Here is a 23984-nt window from a genome sequence, read left to right as displayed (position 1 = left end):
TCTAAGCACAGAACAGAAACTGAAAATAAAATTGCCAAGACCACACTGCTTACACAAATTCACATGCAATTGCACTTGGAATACTATGTACATGACTTGTCATTGCACCTAAAAAAATTTATTGGATTTGGAAAAAGAAGAACAAAGAGGCAACTAAGGGGCAAAGGTTACAACATCAGGGGTTTGTTTGTTGTAAATCCCACAAAGTGAAATGGTAGCAAGTTTAGGACAAAGAAAGTACTTCTTAACACAGTACATAGTTAAACTGTGGAATTCATTTGCAAGGGATGCCATGGTGGTCACCAATTTTGCAGCTTTAAAAACCAAATGCAGCTAAAGCCTATGTCAGGGGACTGATAATAACCTACTCAACAAAAATAAATAAAAAGAAAAAGCAAGAGCGAGCAACATTAGTAAAAGAATTGAGGAAATGGGAACAAGAACTGCAGGCGGATCCAACAAAAAGAAATCTTAAGGTCCAAATGAATATTTTAAAGCACAAAGTGAATCTCTTGGATACAAATGAACTTACTAAGCAAATGAAATTGGCTAAACAGATTTTTTTTTGAAAATGCTAATAAACCAGGGAGCTGGCTAGCATATAAAGTAAAAAAAGAAAGAGAGAAGAGATTGATTTCGAAACTGAAAGATGGAGAAGGACAACTACAGGTACAAAATACACAAATTAAGAAAATAGCTGAAGATTTTTTTGCAAGGTTATACTGGAAGGAGGAATTTTCAATCGAGAAGGTAAAAGAATACATTCGAAAGGGAGATTTACCAAAATTACCAGAAAAGTATCAAAAAATATTGAATCAAGAAGTAACAACTACGGAAATAACAGAGACAATCATGCGACAAAAGAATGATAAAACCCCTGGTCCGGATGGGCTACCAGTTGAATTTTACAAATCTTTTGAGGGATTTTTTGCTACCTTTCTCAAAGACATATGTAATGAAGCATTGTTAACTGCTAAAATACCAGATACCTGGACAGAGGCAAATATCACATTAATACCGAAAGAAGATACGAACTTAACATAGATTCAAAATTACAGACCCATATCATTATTAAATGTGGACTATAAAAATTTTGCCTCTATATTGGCAGAAAGGTTGAAGAAGTTTTTAATAGACTTTATTCATCCAGACCAAAATGGTTTTCTGCCTAAAAGACAAATGAAGAACAATCTGAGGACTATTTTGGATATCCTAGAATACTACGAGACACACACGGAAAAATCAATGGCTCTACTGTTTTTAGATGCCCAGAAAGCCTTTGATAATGTTAATTGGCAATTCATGATGCAACAGATGGACCAAATGGAGTTTGGGGGGAAATTTATGAATGCGATATCAAGCATCTATCAAAGACAATCGGCCAGGATTTTAATTAATGGAGAACGTACAAGGGCTATAGAAATACAAAAGGGTACAAGGCAGGGACGCCCGCTGTCACCCCTGCTGTTCATCCTGACTTTAGCGGTCTTGAATAGAAATATTAGGGATGATGAGGACATTAAAGATACTAAAATTAGGGATGAAAAGTATAAATTGCAAGCATTCACAGATGGTTTGGTCTTTATAATAGAGGAACCTTTTGTAACAATCCCTAAATTTTTACAACGGATTGAAGAATATGGTGAGGTTACGGGGATGAAAATAAATAAGGAAAAAATGAAACTTTTGTTAAAAATCTTATGCAAGATCAGAAAAAAAGACTCCAAGAACAAATGGACTTGCAGATTGTCAAAAAGGTTAAATACTTGGGAATCTATCTTACAGCTAAATGCACAACTTTGAAAGAATTACGATAAATTATTGAAAGATATTAAAGGTGATCTGGAAAGATGGGCAAATTTACAACTGTCTTTGATGGGAAGAATTGCACTGGTTAAAATGAATATGCTACCAAAACTTTTGTTTTTGTTCCAAATGATTCCCGTAAAAATTGATAAAAATTTTTTGAGGATTTAAATTTTCAAATTTCGAGATTTATTTGGAGAAAAAGAAAGCAAGGATTAAACTGAAAATGCTTCAGGAAACCAAAAAGAATGGGGGTTTTGGTTTACCAGATTGGATGATGTGCTATCAAGCGTCTATTTTAACTTGGCTAAAAGAATGGATAACCTTGCGAAATAAGAGAATTTTGTATCTTGAAGGACATGATTTGCAATTGGGTTGGCATGCTTATATGTGGCATGAGAAGGTCAAGTCTCATGGGAGTTTTCTGAGTCACTCTATTAGAAGATCATTAATGTCAGTGTGGGAAAAGTTAAAGTCAAAATTGTGTAATAAGTTACCAAGATGACTTTCATCTATGGAAGCTCTTGCGCATCCAAATGTATTGAATTTTGAAGGGATCATAAGATATGATGATATTTTGGATAAGGATGGAGACCTGAACCTAGATCAAGAAATACAAGAAAAGGGACTCAATATCTCGTGGTGGTATAAGGTGCAGATGCAATCAAGATATGCTAAAGATTGTAAAATATGGGGGTTTTATAAAGACCTAACAGCCTTTGATCAAGTGATGTTAAACACAGATGAGAAAATGATTAAAAGAATTTATGAGTTCCCACTTGACAGGAAAATGGAAGGGGAACAGGTTAAGGAAACTATGATAACATGGGCACAAAATTTTGGATAAAATATTGAATTAGAAAAGTGGCAAAAGTTACAGGAGAGAAATATTAAGGTAACTTTAGCAACTTCGTATAAAGAAAATTTATATAAAATGTTTTATAAATGGTATTTGTCGCCAAATCAGTTAGCTAAAAGGTTGCCAAATATGTTAAACAGATGTTGGAAATGTAAACATGATGTGGGTACTTTTTACCATATGTGGTGGACTTGTGAATATGTGAAAAAGTATTGGATTAAAATAGATAAATGGCTTGAGGAAATGCTACAAATACCCTTAGCTTTTAAACCTGAAATTTTCTTGTTAGGTATTGTACCGGAAAATATTAGCAAACAAGAAATGTATTTGATACTACATTTAATCACAGCAGCGAGGATTGCGCTTGCTCAATATTGGAAGAGTGAGGAACTACCCACTGAGGAACTGATTTTAAAAAAGATTCTGGACTGTGCAGAAATGGACAGATTGACTCTATTATTGAAGGAGAAAGAAGATACTGACTTCTATCAAACTTGGGACCTTTTTTATGAGTGGCTGGAGAAATGGGACTTGGCTTAGATTTAAAGATGTCTTTAAATTTTTATAAATCGATTTGAATATGATTATAGAATGTTTAAAAGATATGTTATAGGGGGCTGACCCAGTACGTCCGATGTATTTGATGATTATTTTTTCAGTTTTTAGTTTAAAATCTTAATAAAAAATGTGCAAAAAAAAAAAACACCAAATGGACAAATTCGGGCAGGATAAAGTATCAACGTCTACTGGTTCTGCTACTGCCAGTACCATAGGTAGCAGGTATATGTGCACCAGCAGCTGGGGAACATGCTGCTCCCAGAGGACAGCAGCTTGGCCACTATCAAGGACAGACAAGGTGGGCTCATTCCCCCAGCAAAACCTATTTATTCTAATACAAATTCCGCTTGCCACTTAGATTGTGCTTGTCCAAAGTATGCTTTCACTGTTTTGCTTGGATTTTTGTGGAACTCTTCTGTAAGTCTTTCTGTCCAAGTAAACAGATTACCAAACTCAAATCATATTATCAGATTAATTTTCAGAGCACAAATTCAGCTACTACTTTTAGGTGAAAAGCTGTCGAATAATGAGAATGCTACTTAACAATACAATATGCCCAAGTTTCAGAATTTGACCCTAAGTTTGAGGATTTTAGACACCTTTGCAAGATTTCCAGGGGAACAATCTCAGTGTTATGCACAATTGTAAAGGGGGCAAGCTATTTTCAACAAAGCCTCTTTGCTGTCCATTTTTAAAGCATTTATTTCCAGTCTTGGTTCCCGCTTTCTACAGGAGAGGTGAGAGGCAAACAACAATCCAGATATAATTAATATAGTTTGGAAACACAGGGAAAATAAGAGCAATATTCCCACACTTCATAGCAGAAGCTTGTGATTCCTTAAAAAAAAAGGTGCAACACTAAATGCCACCCTGTTTTGCCAAGTCCAATTCCGCTCTTGAGTTCCCAGCCTGAGACTGCTTAGTTCTACTTGAGCAATAAGGGCTCGTACTGGCTTTTGTCAGTCTCTTGGAGAACTAATAGAGCTGCTTGGTCCATGGTGACTTAGGCCATGTGGCCGTTACTGTGGCTTGCTGTGTCACCAGAATCCTTGAACCACCTCTGCTGGGGTTGTTTAATCTTTGCACAACCCACCCCTTTCAGGTTTGGATGCCATGACAAGCTATACTTGCAGCTTGATTTTGCAGGACAGAGCCTTTGGGAGCTGCAACTCCCGAGTCACATCTAGAGGCAGTGATTGTGTGACTCCAATGACATTATCCTAGCCTGCTCCTGCTGCCCCTTCTTTAAAAGGGAACTTACATGCAGCAGAAATGGTAACATCTGAATGGGCCCAGAATATTTTGAACTGATATGCTGAACTTTATTCAAACAGTTCTAGTTTATATTTAACAGCGTTCCTTTCATTACCAAGCTAGTCTTAACAATACACACCTCTCTACCCAAACTGTTCTAACACAGATTAGTTTCTTTGCTCAGCTCAGGAGACAACTACAATATCTAGCATACCTGTAAGAGCTGTGACTGTGGAATGCAGCCATTTGACTGCTGACACCAAGCTACCATTTGTTCCGGAAAGAAGTTCTAGGGTGGGTGGAAAAGAGAGAAAAAAATGAGAAGGCAGTTTAGTATTAGGATTCATCTGACATTTTTTGTATAGCCTGAGTAACCTTTAAATCAGGGTTGTTGAACCTCTTTCAGTCCAGGGGCCAAATTCCATTTTGGTAAAGCTTTTAAGGGTCACAGTATCATAGGTGAGATGAAAATACAAAAAGAAAAACACCAGCATATTTTAGTGTAAAGCTCTTACTGCCACTTAACTAAGAATACGAAAAAATGTACAAATAAAAAACAAAAAGGGATTGGTGGTTTGGGGTGGAGCCTGCAGGAAAGGGTACGGCTATCTGGGGAACCTGAGAGGCCCAGACTGCTATTCCAGGAGGAATGATTGGTTCTGCACCCAAGCCTTAAGTGTCCCAACTGTGCTGTGCGAATCAAATTTCCATGGATTTATGCCACAACACTGATGCAATATTTACAATGTCTGCAACAAAATGAGCAAGGATATTTGCACCAGACTTTAGTGCACAAGTGTCTCCAAGCTGGAACTGTAGAGAGTACAATTCTGGCTGACGAACAGGTGCTTGTGAGCCTTTAAACATTCCAGCCAAACAATGGGATGATCCCATAGAAAAAGTGCTCCCCTCAGCACTACTGAAACCTTTGCAGGGTACTCGATTCAGAGCAGCTTCAGTTTCCAGAAGAATTTTTAACATACTAGCTTTATTCTCGGCTACAGGCTGAAACTTTGATGGTTTCAACATAGCTTCTTTCTGCATGACTCTAGTTTGTGTGGGCCCCAACTAAATACTGAATTGTGCGGAAAATGCATAGATTTGGCAGCTGGTTCTCTTCCTTTCACACCCAGATATATAAAAAACAGCCAGAATGAAAAGCATGATCCCAATCATCTGCAAAAAAGTCATTAAGACAAACATTAATTTTAATTTAATGTTTAACATAGAAACAGAGCGAGTCAGAAGGGGCCTCCCAGGCCATCTACTCTGACATCCGGCACCAGCTGGCTCTGCTCACGACATGCCCACCATGTGCATGTCCAGCCTATCCTTGAACACCCGCACCGATGGGGCCTCAACAACCTCCCGTGGAAGCCCATTCCACACCCTCGGGGTCCTGTCAGGAAATGCTTCCTGGCATCCAAATGGAACCTTAGCTCCTTGAGGTTTGCTCCATTGGAGCACGTCCTGCCTTCCTCTACAGGGGAGAACAGGTCTCTACCCATCTCCATGTGACATCCCCACACATACCTGTATGTCACCAACATATCCCCTCTGAGTCTCCTCTTCTCCAGGCTGAAGAGACCCAGTTCCCTCAGTCTCGCCTCATACCCCATCCCCTGCAAACCGGCCATCAATCTTGTGGCCCTGCGCTGCACTGACTCCAACCTGGCTATATCCTTTCTGTGATGAGGGGCCCAAAACCAAGCACAATACTCCAGTTGCGGGCGCACCAGAGTCGTATAGAGTGGCAGTAATACCTATCTTGATCTAGAAGCCACACTTCCGGCTATGCAACCAAGGGTGGCGTTCGCCCTCTTGACCACCGCATCACACTGCTGACTCATGTTTAGCCTGCAGTCAACCAGTACCCCGAGGTCCCTTTCACAAATGCTGCTCTCCAGCCACTTGTCCCCTAACCTGTACTTATGACACCTATTCCTATGCCCCAAGTGCAAGACCTTGCACCTATCCACATTGAACGCCATCCTGTTGTCTCCTGCCCACTTCCATAGTCTGTCCAGATCCTTTTGGATCGCAGCGGACAGCAATACCCTTGATACCCGCCAAGGCCATCTCCTGGTCTGACATTGGGATCCCTTCTGAGACCTTATCTTGGTCCCCTGCCTTGTCTGTCCTGCAGTTCCTCTCACTCACCCAGTTCTCCCAGACAAAAACCCACTCGCACGCACACACACACACACACGGATAAAATAAACTTAAATTTATAAAATAAACTTAAATTTAAATTGGAGGAAAAACAAAGCAAAGCACAGCACAGCAACAACAACAAAAAACCACCTTTGTGTCCCAGTGAAGGGAGTCCCTGGACAGCCCGGGCCACAGCTAAGGGATGCAGACAAGGGACGATGCCAACGGCTGTTCTCAGCCTTATCAGTCCCTCAGACCGGTGGCCCCGCCTGTCTGCTTCCACCTGGCCCCTCTAGCCTCTCTGGCCCCGCCCCTTTCCTCTCTGCTGCTCCTGGCCCTCTGCTCCCCTGCCCAGCTCCTACCTTGCCTTCGCCAGTCCCCTGGGCACTCAGCACTCTCTCCCAGCCTGTGCCTCTGGTGCTCTGCTGCTCTGCCAAGAGGCCAGAGCCAAAAAGTAAACACAGTGTTAAGAGACCTGGCTTGCTTAAAGGGAATTGTACAGTCAACATTCAGGTTGAACTAGGTGTATCACTATATTGATGGAATTAAGAAATATCATAAGGCAGGGATAAATGTGAATTGAGGCTCCTGAGGTGCTCAGCCCTGGAACACACCAAGCCATGCTTTATTTATTATTTCATTTATAGCCCACACATCTGCAAGAAAGGAGAGAAGGAGGGAGGGTAGGAAAACAGAGAACAAGAAAAAAGAACTTGGGGAGACATGGAGGCATGTTACCTACAGGAGGAGGAGACCAGCACAGCCTTCTCCTTCTCCTGGCGCCAATCTGGGGCTGGGAAAGAGGTTCTCTCTGCTTGGAGAGGCTGGGGCTGATGATGCCTTGAGGGACCAGCAGGACCCCTAGCCTGGTCCTGCCTGGAACCACATGCAGCAAGGGGGCCACTGCAGGAGACGTGAGGGCCAGGGCACGGCCGCCTACCACCACCGGGAAGAGACGGCAGGGGGTGATCGTCATCGGGGATTCCCTGCTGAGGAGCACTGAAGTGGTGGTGTGCCACCCTGACCTTGAAGTGAGTGAGGTATGTTGCATGCCGGGTGCACGCATCCAGCATGGGAAGGATAGAGTGGAGTGGATCATCTTGTTCGCTCCGAGGGTCGCTTCTGGTGATCCATGTGGGTACAAATGACATGGCTAGGCAAGGTGTGGGCAGGATCACCAGGGACTTCGAGGCCTTGGGGAAGAAACTCAGGGACCTAAAGGACCAAGTGGCTTTTCCCTCTACCTTACTGGTCCGAGGATGTGGGCCAGGCAGGGATAGGAGTGTCGCCGAGGTGAATTACTAGCTTAGGGTGTGGTGCCAGAAGGAACGCTTCAGGTTCCTCAACCACGGCATTCGGTTTCTTGCCAATCAACTTCTGGCAAGGGAAGGGTTGAACATCACGAGGATGGGAAAAAGGTGCTTTGGAAATGCTCTAGCGAACTGTGTCTGGAAGACTTAAACAGAGCCGGGGAGGGGGTTCAGGCCCCCCCAGAAACTTGTCCGCACTGGAAAAGTGTGGGGAGAGGATCAGGGCTCTGGAAGCAGGGTTTTAGAGGGACTGCAGGGACTGACAGGTCTCCTACAAAGAGAGGGGCGGTATTAGGGAATATGGGAGGAAGGAGGAGGCTGGGGAATCCAAAGAAAGCAAGCTGTGGGAAGGGGTTGAGGTGCATGTACACCAATGCTAGGAGCATGGGTAATAAGCAAGAAGAGCTTGAAGCTCTCCTGGGAATAGGAGGCCATGACCTGGTGGGGATCACAGAAAATTGGTGGATGAAAGGCAAGACTGGAATGTGAACATAGAAGGGTATCACCTTTTCAGAAAGGACAGGAAGGGAAAGAGAGGTGGGGGCGTAGCTTTATATGTCAGGGAAGGGATAGGATGCAGTGAGGCAGAATGCAGCACAGATGGGGATTCGGTAGAGGCAGTCTGGGTGAAACTTAGGGGTTTTGACAGGGAAAGAGAACTGACAGTGGGGGTATGTTATCGCCTACCAGGTCAACTTGAGACCCTGGATGATGTCCTGAGACAGACCAGATTCTAAGGATGTCTCAGGGGAGAGACACAGTAATTATGGGAGATTTCAATTTCCCGGATATTACTTGGGAGACTCACTCAGCGGTGACAGCCAGGTCACGTCGCTTCCTAGAAGCTATAGAGGAAGGGTTTTTTACATAGAGGGTCTGAGAGGCAATGAGGGACGACGAAGGGGGGAATCATCCTTGACTTGGGCTTGACCAGCATGGAGGAGCTGATAGATGGAGTACAGATTAAGGGAGCTCTCGATGCGAGTGATCACTCCATCCTTGGCTTTGAGATCAGGGGAATGGGGACATGCAGCAGGTTAAGCACTAGAACCTAGGGCTTCAAGAGAGCCACCTCTGGCCAACTGAAGGCCAGACTGGGGAAACTCTCCTGGGATAGGTTACTGGAAGGCAAGGGAGTTGAGGGGGGTGGATGGCATCAAAAGGGAGGTTATAGAGGCACAAACCTTGATGATACCTCTAGTTAGTAAGGCGGGGAGGAGAATGAGAGTGCCGCCATGGATGTGAAATGAGGTGGTTAGAGGGATTAGATGCAAGAGGAACCTCCGTAGGAAATGGGTACTGGGGAAAATAGACAAAAGCGTATACCAGGAGGAGGAGGCCTGTTGCAGAAGGATTCTTCACAAGGCTAAGGCTGATTACGAGCTGAGACTTGCCAAGAATATCAAGAGCAACAAAAATGGGTTTTATCAGCATGTAAATAGGAAGAGGAAGGGGACAAGTAGTGGGCCCGCTAAATAAGGAGGAAGGAGATCCAGTGACTGATATGAGGGAGCAGGCACAGATGCTAAATGACTATTTTGCCTTTATGTTCTCCCCAAAGCAGGACGGGGGATATCCGCATAGGAGATTAGAATAGGCCGGGGACTTCGGGGCACAACTGAGGAGCAGGTACTCCAGATCCAAAAGGATCTGGACAGACTATGGAAGTGGGCAGGAGACAACAGGATGGCATTCAATGTGGGTAAGTGCAAGGTCTTGCACTTGGGGCATAAGAATGGGTGTCATAAGTACAGGTTAGGTGATAAGTGGCTGGAGAGCAGCACTTGTGAAAGGGACCTCCGGGTCCTCGTTGACTGCAGGCTAAACATGAGTCAGCAGTGTGATGTGGTGGTCAAGAGGGCAAACGCCACCCTTGGTTGCATAGCCAGAAGTGTGGCTTCTAGATTGCGAGAGGCATTACTACCACTCTACACAACTCTTGTGCGCCTGCAACTGGAGTAATGTGCTCAGTTTTGGGCTCCACATTACAGGAAGGAATATAGCCAGGTTAGAGTCAGTGCAACGTAGGGCCACAAGGTTGGTGTCCAGTTTGCAGGGGAAGCTGTATGAGGCGAAACTGAGGGAACTGAGAATCTTCAGCCTGGAGAAAAGGAGACTCAGAGGGAATCTGTTGGCAACAGAGAGGTATGTGAGGGGGTGTCACATGGAGGTGGGTAGAGACCTGTTCTCCCCTGCAGAGGAGGGCAGGATGTGCTCCAATGGAGCGAAGCTTAGGGAACCAAGGTTCCATTTAGATGTCAGGAAGCACTTCCTGACAGTTAGGACCCTGAGGGTACGGAATGGGCTTCCATGGAAGGTGGTTGAGGCCCCATTGGTGAGGGTGTTCAAGGATAGGCTAGATATGCACATGGTGGGCATGTCATGAGTGGAGCCAGCTGGAGCCAGGGGTGAGACTAGATGGCCTGGGAGACCCCTTCTGACTCGCTCTGTTTCTATGTAACTCGAGCATCTATCAATCAGTAGTGCCTTTGAGAATGTGCTATATGCTTCCCTCCTTATCAATCTTAATTAGCCCCCACATATCTGAAATTAGGTACTTTTGGGTCAGGGAACATTGTTAATCTTGGTAGCCCTTATTTTAAGAAATTAAGCACTGTACCACGATTTGGCACTGCCCATGCAGGCACAGTGGTTCATATACCTGGGTCAAGAGTTCTAGCATCAGCATATGGTCATGAATGTTTGCCTCTTGCCCTAAGATGCAACTGACTTGCAGCGCCATAAAAGGGCATTTATGCCCTTATTTTAATCCTCAAACTCTGAGTACACCAGTGTGTGCCTTCTTGGAATTATGTCCATTGGGTTGTTAAGAACATGAGCAGAGTCATATTAGACCTGTGTACCATAAAAAGTGCCATAAAAGGGATTTGACCTAATTAGAGTGGCATAAAAGGGCATAAACGGGCACTTGATGACTCTAACAGATACCCTAAGGGGCTTCTGAAGCAATTCAAACCCTTTATCTGCAAAGGCCTACATCTGTGTTTTTAAGCTCACCCTGTGTTACTGGGTTTTAAATGCTGTACAGCAGAATATCCCCCCACCCCCACATGCATGCACACTGCCAAGCACAGAATACTTATTTAGTCACTAAAGCATGAACAGCAGTAGGGAGAGGGAAGCTGTGTGAATGGGCTGACAGACACACAGATGGGCTCCATCTCCCTTAAAATCGTGGTTGGTGACTGTGGAGTCCCACCATGATCCATCGCCATTGGTTATGTTGGTTAGAGCTGACAGGAGTGGCTGGCCGAAATGTTGAGAGGACCACCAACTGTGGACTTTCACTTTGCAAGGCATTATTCACTTCTCAAATAATAAACCACAAGGTTACATTTAGCGCATATGGAGAAAGGTGAATTTTTCTTTCCAACATATATTGATTCAGGAGAAGCAGGTTATCATGGTGGGCTTTATGTGAGATGGAGCAATCACCATCCACTATCAACTTGCATTTATGCACATGGTGAACATATGGCGGCAACCCTATGCAGGGCTGTCCCATCTTTCCATTTGGTCTAGTTCAGTGTTATTTTGATAGGCAACAGCTCAGCAGACTCTTCCTAGCCCTTTTCAGAAAAACTTTTAACTGGAGAAGCCAATAGTCAAACCTGAGGCCTCCTTAATGGAAGGCATATGCTCTATAATTAAGCTCCATCCCATCCTCAAAGTGATAGTGGGTACCTTTTCCTAAAACTGTTTCCCACATCAGCCTCCACACAAGCTGACAGCAAAGCAATGGCTGCTGACATGCATCTCTTGAAAACAGGAAGACAGTATTTCTCATTATTGCAAGGTTTTCAGGGGAGTGGTATTTCACTTGTACATTGCAAGAATAGCTAGGGTTGCACATAATACTAACCTATGGCATGAACTGCTGAACCATGGGTTATCATGATGTGTTAACAAACCCAAAAAAGAAAAGAACTCATGGTTTGTCATTGGTTTGTCAACTTTGGGTTGCCATTACATGTGAACCCTGAACCGTGGATTGTTTGTGGGCTTTTTCTGAGGTATAGCCAACAAACTATGGGTTAATAATAAACCACGGATAGCCTTTACTTGTGAACTAGACCATGCATTCCTATTAGTATGCTGATACTAGCATGAGTTTTAGAAATCAGCTCCAATTTCCATAGTATATAAGCGACATACAGAAGATAGATTTTTTAGGACCATAACATGAAAAAGTAGGATACTCACCACAGGATTCTTAAAAAATTCGTATTTTGCATAATTCTTCCTGAATAAAAATTTACTTTCACTCCCCATTGTAGATTCAACTTGAACAACAAGTTCGTGATCTTCCAAGCATCTCTCTATAGACAAAAGATAGTGTCAGTGCGCATGCACACAGAGAAAAGATCCATGTTCCAGACCAGTGATTTTCAAACCTTCCACCTTCAGAAAAGGCTTTCCAGAGCACCCTGAACAGAAGACTGTGGCACATGCTTCAGACCTTGCATTCTATTTGTGTAACAAAGGGTGCCTAAACTGTTTCAGGGCTTCAACTAAAGCCTCATATGAACTGTGTGCCCTTGAATGCACTGAACCTTCCCAAATGGTTGTGCACTGCAGAAGAAGATAAATGATAATTATGGAGAAAAATCCAAAGTTCTACTTAAAGCAGACTCACTGAATGAATTGGACTTAAATTAGTTATGACTAACATGAGTCTGATTAATTTCAAATGATCTACCCTAAGGCGTTATGCTGGATTTCACCCATGGCTTCCTTCAAGGAAAGCTTGGCTATTGTTTAGGTTCTTATTAGGAGCTGCTCTTGTGCTTTCAAGGATTCAAAGGTTCCTCAAATCACAGTTTGAAAGCAGCTGTTCTAAAGCAGACCACCTCAGGATTCTTTGATTTTGGTTTCCTTGCATGTGCTTTGGGAATTCAACAATAATTTAATGTGAAGAGAGCTCAAGACCCTAAACTGTTATTTGGGAGTTTTCTTATGATGAGCACACCTCTAAGAAATAAAACACCCAGTTGTGCTGCCATGTTTCCTCTGACGTCTGTGCATCATAAGCATTTGGTGATGAAAGAAAAGGTGCCACAAAATAGTGCAAGTTATGCAGTTATTGTACAATACTGAAAGGTGCATCATCATTTAATGCCTCTGCCTTGCAAATCCAGTCACTCATGCAAGAAGACCCACTGAAATCAATGGAACTTGAGACAGTGTGATTAACTTAAATCCCATTTATTTTAATGTGTGTATTTTTAAGTATAACTAACTTTGAATCCAACCTGTTAAAACAAACAAAAACAACTGCAGTCAAAACCAAGAGTGGCCCTGTTTTTAAAACAAGAACAAAATCACAGAAGTAAGGAAGTGGCCAAGAAAAAAACCCCAAATTTTGTTTGAAATAACTTGAATCAAATGAGTTAACCAAAATGGAAAAGTTAAGCAATGCCTAACTCTCTTACCATCAAATCAATGGGATTAAAAGTGTTTAACATTGGCTGGGTCATGCCTTTTGTCCTACTCATGAAATTTTGGGAAATGATGGAAGTTACATTTATTAAGAATTACAGGAATGAACTATCATTTACTAAAAGATGAAGCCCGTTCTAACAGATTTTGATTCAAGTATACATAATGGATCTTTCCTGAATCCTTCCCTTGTATGGCAGTGTTTAATGTTTGCTCAATGTAAATTTAAAAAGTCATGGAGCTTGTGAGCCCTACCTCTTCCTCCCTGCCTCCTCTTCAAGATCCAGTGATAAAGAAATATTAGGTATATGTATTACTAACTTTTAAAAATGATATCCTAGCCCACAAATTAGTTAAGCCACAACACTTGACTTGAGCCACTGGTCTCAGCAATCTGTGCTGATTCAGTAGCAGTGACTCTGAATGTCACTGGGTACAAGTCACAGAAAGCTGTGCCAACATATACCACGTTGGAATCAATGGGACTCTGGAAAATAGCTATTTACAGCCTCCAGGTATGAGGCCACATGTTTAAATGCTTCCCCACAAAAACCACACCCTACATGCAAAACAATAGCATTATTGCTGTTACTACGTTATATTTATATCCCGCTTTTCTTCCTCTTTCAAGGAACCCAATGAGGTTCACAAGAGTCTCTACCTCTCTGTTTTATCCTTACAATAATCCTATAAGTTAAGCTATGCTGAGAGTCACTGACTGGACCAGTGGGCTTCATGGCTGAATGGGGACTAGAACCCTGATCCAGTGAGTCCCAGTTCAGCATTATTAACCACTGCACCACTCTGCCATGCTAAAGGAAGACAGGCTAAATTCTTCCTAGTATGTGTCTTCTGACCATGAGCCAACCATACCATGGTCAAGGATGTGTGGCTAATGCATTCATGATCATCCAGGAGTTTTACCTAGCACTCACAATCCCCTTTGCTCCCTCATATTTTCCATACTTGTGAGCACTGAACAATCAAATAGAGGCAATATCCTACTTAATTAATTTGGAGGAGGAGCAGCAGGAACAAGCACTGCCCCCCGCTCCCCATCTGTCACTCCCACCCACCAACTCTGTCAAACTCTATGATATAGAAACATAGAAACAGAGCGAGTCAGAAGGGGCCTCTCAGGCCATCTAGTCTGAACCCCGGCTCCAGCCGGCTCCGCTCACGACATGCCCACCATGTGCATGTCCAGCCTACCTTTGAACACCCTCACCGATGCGGCCTCAACAACCTCTTGTGGAAGCCCATTCCACACCCTCGGGGTCCTGACTGTCAGGAAGTGCTTCCTGGCATCTAAATGGAACCTGCGTTCTGAGCTTTGCTCCATTGGAGTGCATCCTGCCTTCCTCTGCAGGGGAGAATAAGTCTCTACCCATCTCTGTGTGACATCCCCTCTGTATGGCGCCAACATATCCCCTCTGAGTCTCCTCTTCTCCAGGCTGAACAGACCCAGTTCCCTCAGTCTCACCTGATACCCCATCCCCTGCAAACCAGCCACCAACCTTGTGGCCCTACGCTGCACTGACTCTAACCTGGCTATATCCTTTCTGTAATGAGGGGCCCAAAACTGGGCACAATACTCCAGTTGTGGGTGCACCAGAGTCGTATAGAGTAGTAGTAGTATCTCTCTCGATCTAGAAGCCACACTTCTGGCTATGCCAAAGTTTATTAGGTATTAGAATAATTATAATTTATTAGGTCAGTCTCAGAGGAGATCAACCCTGACTGCTCTTTAGAAGGCCAGATAAAAGGTAAAGGTTTCCCCTTGACATTACGTCCAGTCATGCCTGACTCTAGGGGGCGGTGCTCATCTCCGTTTCCTAGCCAAGGGAGCCAGCATTTGTCCACAAACAGTCTCCGTGGTCATGTGGCCAGCATGACTAAACACCAAAGTGCACAGAACACTGTTACCTGCCCACCGAAGTGATACCTTTTTATCTACTTGCATTTGCATGCTTTCGAACTGCAAGGTTGGCAGGAGCTGGGACGGAGCAACGGGAACTCACTCCATTGTGCAGATTCGAACAGGCGACCTTTTGATCAACCAGCCCAGCAGCACAGCGGATTAAACCACTGCGCCACCTGCAGTCCCAGAAGGCCAGATACTGAAGATCAAAATCAAATAGTTTGGCCACCTAATGAAAAGGAAGGACTCACTGGAAAAGAGCGTAATGCTGGGAACAATTGATGGCAAAAGAAGAAGGGGACAGCAGAGGATGAGGTGGCTAGATGGAGTCACTGAAGCAGTCAGTGTGAGCTTAAGTGGACTCCGGGGGATGGTGGAGGACAGGAAGGCCTGGAGGAATGTTGCCCATGGGTTCGCAATGGGTTGGACACGACTTCACAACTAACAACATTCCGTATTTCCAGGAAAGTATTTTTAAGAGTCAGTCCTATGCACATTCAGCCAGAAAAGAAGTCTTCAGTGTCCCCCTGTCCAAACTTGCATAGGCAGCTTAAGGCTGCATCCTGAAGAAAGTTTTTCTTTGCTTAACAGAATGGTTAAGTTAATGCTTCCTGCAGTTCTGCTTTGCAAAATGTAGCCATGTTCAGTTTTGGTGGATCACAGAGTTAACAGCAACGAACTTCTTCCCCATACCCTTGACTTAACCACAGTTGAAGATTACATTTTACTGCTACATCAATTATCATTCACACAGAAATGAAACCAAGTTTGTAAGTCATGGTTAATCAGGAATCATGGACAATAGAAGTTCTATACCAAGTCAAAAGAACATCATTCCAGAATTTGCTCTTGGTCAATTAGGGTACAATCCTAGGAATGTTTGGACAGGAAAGTCCTACAACTAGTGATGCAGGCCTTCCAGAAAGTGCTGAACTGGAAAAAGTTCAGTAGAATTCCACATGTTTATTGACTCCACGTAAAGGAAGCAACAAAGCTTAAGTGTCCCATATTATTATTTTTTTAAAACACCACTTGTATGGGACTTGAAATTAAACTGCACTTAACAATGATTTAAATATTATAATATAATATTTGTATTATGCAGGCATGCTTGTTAAAATATTTGTTAAAAAGACAGTAGTTTGTATCTGCCCTACAATGTTTAAACATTGGAAAGAAACAAAGATACTGATTCAGACATCCCCAACCTGCCTTCCCTCCAACCATTTTTATTAATAAGGCTTAGCATTGTTCAGTCAGAGTAGCTGGCTGGGAATGCTGGGAGCCATAGTCCAACCCATCTGGAAGACACCAGGTTGGGGAAAGCTGCACTAAGCAACCCAAAGAAATGTAGCTGATCTGATGACCACTCATCTATTTCAACAGACTTCAGCTCCCTTTTGCTATGGTGGTTTGGCCATCTTCAGTTTTGCTGTCACTACTTATTAGTTCAATTTTGCACTGATACATATATGAGTATAATATAAGTATTCGGTCACATATTCAGTAAACATAATCACTTGAAAAAACAGTAATTACAACTTACAATTTGTCAGGCTTGTTTATTTGGATTTGCAGTTGGCATCCATGCATTATTACTAACAGACTCACAAAATAGAAAAATGTCTACAGAAAAATAAAACTGTAGAAAAATGTTTTAACACATATCACTGTCCTTCGACTACATCTTCCCTTCTCACCTGCAATATGGTGATAACATTAATGTTGATTTATCTTACTGATTTGTTCTGTAAGGACTACCAGGATAAGTATTTTATGTATTGTATTTGAACTTTTAAATATTCTAAAGTTAAAATACAGTATTAAATGTAAAGTATTAATCTGCTTTTGCTGAACAATCACTTTATTCGTACAAAGATGGTTTTGCATTACATGAATGAATCTTATCAGCTGACTCCTCCCCTCTCTTCCTATGCCTTGATCGTAAAGAAGAGATTGGAAGCTTCTGCTTTCATTTTTAAACTAACCATTATTTGGGTGGGTTCACATATAACGGAAAGCAATGGTGGAAACTGCAAGAGCATGGCTTCATGTTATGTCTGAATCCAGAAAGCTTGTTGAAGCAAGGCACATTTGGTCTCCATGGTACCACAATGACTTGTTTTAAGGTTCCACGATTGCTTGTTTTACAATTTGAACCTAGAAACTACTTTTGCATTGTTTCCATGCTTTAGTCATAGAATCTCAAGACTGGAGTGGCCATGGCTGCTGCAGACGCCCCTGCCTACACTTGCTGTTCTCCAAATCTGCCCAGCAACTGCTGAGTTGCAGGCAGCAGTGTGATGATGGGCTACTCTGCACTCCCTTTCTGTCTTACCAGCAGCACGAGGCTGTGGTTGCCCAGCTGTGGCAACAGGATCTCATTGGCAGTGAGGTATTGTGCTGCGCCACCTCCAGTAGCAGCAATGGCAGAAATGCCCATGCCTGACAGTCCAATCTGATTGTTGCCCATTGCTGGAGCATTGCTTTGTCCTAGAGGTTTCCTCATGTGCATGAGGACCACATGGCAATTACCCTTGGAAGCCCATGTCTTCTGGCCTCCCCTCTGCTCCAATCTTGTCCATGACTTTCGTAAGGACTCTCAACAAACCCTGCCCCCATGCCTGCCCCCCACAACCACAGCTGCAGGACAAACACTGTCCTAACAGTCTGTTGGATGAACCCAGAACACAAGGTGAAATACCATGTTGCATGATTGCCACATGACATTGCTTAGTATTATGCACGAATGCACTCTATGTCTAAATTAATACAAACTACATTTAGGTTTTACTATGGGCTGCTGGAAAGAAACCAGCTTCAAACCATAGTTTATGCAGCTAGATCATTACAATAAGCCATTGGTTAGAGAAACCACATTTTAGACTTCAGACATAAAATTAAACTGTGGTTAATTGAAAATGGAAACAAAAGCTCCTCAGTGCAGGAGCCCAGAGACTCATGCACATAATGTTAAACCATGGTTTAGCATTACATTCAAACCAGACTATTCACCTTTAAAGCAAAACAAGCACCACAAATGTTTGGTACATACAACTATGGAACTTGTATATGGTAATCATTCTTTCATCCTAGAAGGACGAGTATGGATAAAAGACTTATTTACATATTACACAAGTCTGGGATCTAAATGGTTCTTTTGCCATCAGAATATAATGAATTTCAACTAAAATTCAACATACAACTGAAACAGGATACTGACTGATAAGTATATTGCCCCATTCCCATCATTATTAATTACCACATTATTTGTGTGTAAACAGAAGCTTTTGATTTCCTAACCAGCCTCCTGCCTGATTCATTCAGAGATGTCACACGGCACAGTTTGACAGCACAATTAGAAACCATGGAATCTATTGTGATGTCACAAACACTGAATTGTGGCATCACTGAATGAATCTGGCAGAAGAAGGATGTTGGACACAATGGAGAAAAACCTCTGTTTACACAATATCTTGGTGATCTCGGATGGGAAAGGGAATATAAAAAGCAGACCCAGATTTTTAAAACATGCTCCATTATTTGTGTGTGTGTGTGCAGTTCCAAATGTGATTCTGTTACACTGTTTTCTTCCATAAGCATTAGTGAGTTCACAAGTGTCTTCTACCATGTCTTCTTTGTATTAATCCTGTAGCTTTTTTTTAAATAAACAGAAGTATTTTCTACTTGCATGAATTTCCAAAACCCAGGAATCTAGCCTCTCCTATATCCAACACATCTCTCGTTAATGGTGTTCATTTAAGATATCACAAGCATGGAGAATGTCCTCTCTTCTTTAAAAGATCTCTCTATTAAATGGCCCCTGTTTCTAAAATACATCTAAGTATATTCAAAATGTAAAAAGCACTGACACAAAGGTCTAACGAGTTTCAGTAACTGCATGCCTACTTTTTCCCTTACCTACCATATCTTTTATTTCATCTAAATGAAATTGTCTATCAGTGATTAATAATGCCAAATTACATGGAGAGATTATTATACAACTATATTTTTTTCGGAGTAAGAGGTTAAAGTTGTACAGTTCAATAACTGCTAATAAATCTGAAAAAAATAACAGCATAAGGGAGAGACACATCAGTATCTGAGCTTGCCAGCTATAACCATGGCATCTTCATTACGACCAAGTGCAAGAGCTACTGCCTGGAAAAGAGAGGTGCCAACGTATGTGTAAAAACGTCCAATGATGCAGCTTGGTGTTTCCGTATTTACCTCCCTGAAACCAAGTCCAAAGAATTATCTCTCTTACCTATGTCAGGTTGGTCTTAAAGAGACCATAAAGATGCAGTTTGCTCAGGACCCAAGCCTCTCAGCTAACTATTAGTCAAGTTGCTGCTGCTGCTGCTATTGTTATTTACTGTATTTCTATACCTCCCCATGGCTGAAGCTCTCTGGGTGGTTGACAAGGAAACTGAACTATCTCCTGGGAGTCCAAATATGTTTGCATAAACTATTGGCTATCATCACAGATACACTACAAAAAGTCATCAGTACAAACAAAATTGTATGTGCAATGATATATGTACAAAATTTGAGGAGTCGAATACACACTGATGATGTATTTTGTCACTTAATGTGTTTGGCAACATTCACTTGTGTAGATTAAAAATCAATGGAGTGTCATATATATGGTGTTTGGAAAACCTATGTGAGATTGGCAGAACATGTGAATATTTTGAACATACTCTGTAGTCAAGGCTCCAGGTTCTGAGGTGCAAGACACTCTCAAGAAGTGCCCTTCAGTCAGTGTGCTCCATCATCAACACTACAGCTAACTCCTCCTCCTCCTCATTTCATCATGTCTCCCACCTTTTCATTGGCCGAACAAAGCGACAGTGGCTAAGCCTGCAATGGCAGCTGCTGCTACAGCTTCTCACCAGCACTGTTACACCCCTCTGCACCAGGGCAAGAAAGAGGAGCAGATCAAGGAGGCTCTTGTCAGCAAGCCCTCAATGAAATGTAGACCCAAAATAGGTTCATGGCCATGACAGCTCTCACCAATGACCCTCATCATTTTTTGTATATTAAAATCAGTCCCCACAGACACACACATTTAAATAACATAAACTGCATCATAAAGTACTTTGAATGGATTTATAACAGATCAGTTGGAAGAACAGGAACCATTTATTAGCATGAGTGGTATGTTCAGTTTCAAGGCAACCTTTCCAGATTCCTCCCTACCTAATCCCAGGAGAGGATGATGCTCCACCAAGGTCCAGCTGTTGTCATCCACACAATGACTTTTGTAAACGAGTAGCTGGCAGAGGTCCCGGGCTGTCATGTCTGCCAGGATCTCAACCACTTTGCATGTCCCATCTTCACTAAAGACTTTTACATCCTGGAACATAAATGTGAAATACATTAAAATAGTGATCTTGTATTACTCAAAATAGAGAAGAAACAAGACATTTGGATCAGTGTTGTCTGTACGAGGTGCTGTAAAGCTGACCTCTGCACATTGGCACATTTAAAATTCTGCACCAAAAAAAGTAGAATTCCATGACCTATATAATAGATGGAAACTAGGGAAGCCAGAACAATTGATCTGGTTTTGAAGACAATGGGAGAAGCAAGGAGTTACAAAGGACATGCAAAGCCCATGCCCACCCATGCCCCATGCCCAACCTTATTCAGCATGCACACATTGGGTTTCTCAAATTTCAACTAATTTTACTCACATATAACTTTGTATCCATTTCCATGTAAGAGCTAGAAACTTGATTTAAAAAGAAGGAAGGAATCCTGTGGTTCTCAGGAAACCATGTCCTTTTCTAAAAACTTATATTTGGCACTTTTATGTTCCCATAAGGTCATGCCCTGTATGTGATTCCTCTTGGAATGCCAGGTTTCTGACACAGAATTTATTTTGCAAGATTGCACTGCCTCTCTACCCCTCCAGGAAGTCTGGGCAGAGTTTAAGCAGACATATAATAATACACGAAGCGGGCAAAAATTCTTTGTAGAGGGAGAAGTTTAAAAAGGAAGATTATATTGAACACCATGGCTTCAGACACATTTTATTTAGGGGTGGGGGTAGGGAATCATCTTTCAGCCTCCAGTTTGAAGCCCTTTGCCCTTCATTATTTAAAGCAAAACCTGGCTAAAAATCTAACCACTGAGTATATTGCTATCTTCTTTAGTGCTAACTTTTCACAGTTCCATCTGCAGTTTAAATTGAAAAGATCAATAGCAAGCAGTATTCACATCTCCTCCAGCCCCTCCCCCCTCAATGCCTAACATTGTCTTGCAACTAAATATGGATACAATTTATGCTAAGTATTAATGAAAGGAGATTACAATCACAGAGCTCTCCCCAATTAGATTGATGCTTCCCTAGTACAGCCTTATTCTGCTTAAACAGTATTAACACTGCAACAACTGCTCCCCATAGGATTGAATGTACAGCGTCAAGATTTAACCCTGTGTTAGCCTCTGATCACAGAGGCATGTTCTATTTCCTAGGAAAACGTGCTAATTATTTTTTAAAGAAAAAGAAAATAACTGAGGTAATGTACTAGGGAGAGGGGGGGAAAGAGAGAAGGAATTTTACCTCAATAGCACGTACATGGCAGCAGTCAGAAGAACAAGATGGCATTTTAAAACAGATACCTCTCTTGAAAGGGTTTGTTCTCTGCTCTTCCTTTGCAACTCCAAGCTGAAGCACCTGAGTTGCTTTACAATTTAAATGGATTACTGTACCTGAGCCAGCCACAGAGTTCCCATGGTATGTGCAGTTTTCTGGGGGAGCCGGGCAACTCTCTCAGAGCTTCACTCAAAGGGTTACTTACAATCTTTTAGGTAGTGAATCAAACCACACAGTGCAGACCAATCCTAGCCCTCCCTGTGACTGATGTAATCTTTTCCCACACAAGTCACAGACTTCCAAATTATGCCCCCCAGGAAGGAGAAAAAATTCTTAAAATTGCTTTACCCACATGCAGACAGACAGACAGACAGAGAACAGGAGCAGCAACCCAGCAACCACTCTTTAGTATCAAAAAAGTTAAAAGGAGTGAGGAGAGGATTCACACAGCCCAAATCAGGCAGGCTCCCTGGGGTTGCCGGTTTCTTTGTCAAAATGCTCTTCGTGGCCCACCTCATGGAAGTGGCTGATGTCATCTCCTTGCAACTTAAGTACTTTAACTTCTTCTGTCGCTGTGGCCACCACTTCCTTCTCCCTCGCAGGCTTGCCTCCTCCCCCCATTGCGCCCCCTGAGCTCTGCACCCAGCACCCGGCTTCTCAGGGCTAGGGAGCTCTCATGAAACCCACCAGCAATTTAAACAAATGGGAGTTTGAGCTGAATAGGGCTCTCTTTCTTATGCTACAGTTAAGAGCAGAGAATCCACATTGTCCGCTAGCTCTAGCAGCTGAATTAATCGAGTGCCTTAGCAGCCACTTCTCTCTCTTCCCACTCCCAACCCCGGCACACAGTTACGTTATGTACACGCACAGACACGGAGGCATGGCTAGGGAGGAGTTAAAACTCCAATGGGAGCTGAAAAAGTGACTCAAAGCTGGTGCATTCAGGAAATGGCTTCTTTTGACAGCAGGGATGAGCCAGCTCTTTCAGAAGTAGGCAGGGGGAGGGGGAGGGGGAGGGGGAGGGGGAAGGGGAATCCCTGTTGCTGCAGCTAGCTGAAAGGTACATGTTCCACACAATGCCCAGCTTCACACCAAGCCCTCCAAATCCAAAAGAAAGTGGCAGGGAAACCAGCCCAGAAATAAATGTGCATCTTATTCTATACCCTCACTGCTTTTGTGTGCCGTCTCCAGCCAAGCCATTCTTTTAAATTAGACTAAGTCAACCTCTGTATTCTCAGGGGAGACCATAGTCTCTGCATCCTCATGCAGAAACTGGGACAATTCAGCCTCAACACTCATGGTCGGTCAGAGATCCAAATTCTCTAACCAAAGTTACTGCAGGTAGGGACCATGTATAGGTGGCTGGTACACGAGATCAGAGATGGGGGCAGCAGAGAAAGAGAAGCAGTTCTTGAAAGATCTGCTCAAGTGGCAGATACTAGCAACAGGGCTTTCTTTTCCTTGTCTTTTTTAAATTTATAGGGTTTCAAAGTATTTTGTTGCACATTTGTTGCCGGTTTGCATGTTTTTTAAAAAACAAATCTAGTATGCCACCTTGATAAGATTCTCCTCTTAAAGACAGTGTAAAATCAATTTTAAAAACATCCATTCTACATTAGGGAAGAGAACCCACAGAAGCTTGGTGCTTCTTCCCCTTACAACTGAAACTTAAAAGAGAACTTTCCATCACATCTTAATATGGACACAAGGGGCCAGATTTTACTGATTGGTTGACAAAGTATATTTATTACTCCCCACAAACAAACAGGCTCCAAGTGCAGATTAAAAGGAATGGGGAAAGAATGGGGGAGGAGGGATAGTTTTTTTAAGTAGCTCTGGTGGAATTGGCCTGCTCTCTTTCTCAGCTCAACCTGCTGAAATGCCTGCTGGTGATGATCACTAAGGGAGAAAGACCTGGACATGGATCCCAACATATAACACTCTTCAAAGGTTGGGAGCACTTCACACTTCTGGAGGCAGAGAGATAAATGTTCTGCCATAAACTGTGATCCTGTCCAAGTCACCCTATCTCCAGAGAGAAACTAGAGTTTGAAGAAA

At 42.8% G+C, this 23984-nt stretch overlaps 1 protein-coding gene across 5 annotated transcripts in view; it reads right to left on the bottom strand.

Moving 5' to 3' along the window:
* GRB10 (growth factor receptor bound protein 10) overlaps positions 1-23984 on the bottom strand; it is a 229636-nt gene that overhangs the window by 18944 nt on the left and 186708 nt on the right. For all 5 annotated transcript variants that reach the window (XM_044453329.1, XM_044453345.1, XM_044453353.1 and 2 more), the window contains 3 exons: positions 20525-20681; positions 12166-12281; positions 4692-4766 (listed from right to left, as the gene is read on the bottom strand). In XM_044453329.1, the coding sequence (XP_044309264.1) occupies positions 4692-4766; positions 12166-12281; positions 20525-20681 (348 nt within the window). The remainder of the gene's footprint in view (positions 1-4691; positions 4767-12165; positions 12282-20524; positions 20682-23984) is intronic.

Source organism: Varanus komodoensis, unplaced genomic scaffold, assembly GCF_004798865.1.
Source record: "Varanus komodoensis strain SLA01 unplaced genomic scaffold, ASM479886v1 scaffold10, whole genome shotgun sequence".
Classification (NCBI taxonomy): domain Eukaryota; kingdom Metazoa; phylum Chordata; class Lepidosauria; order Squamata; family Varanidae; genus Varanus; species Varanus komodoensis.
The sequence above is the reverse complement of the archived record's forward strand: the minus strand, read 5'-3'. Positions and strand labels throughout refer to the sequence as shown.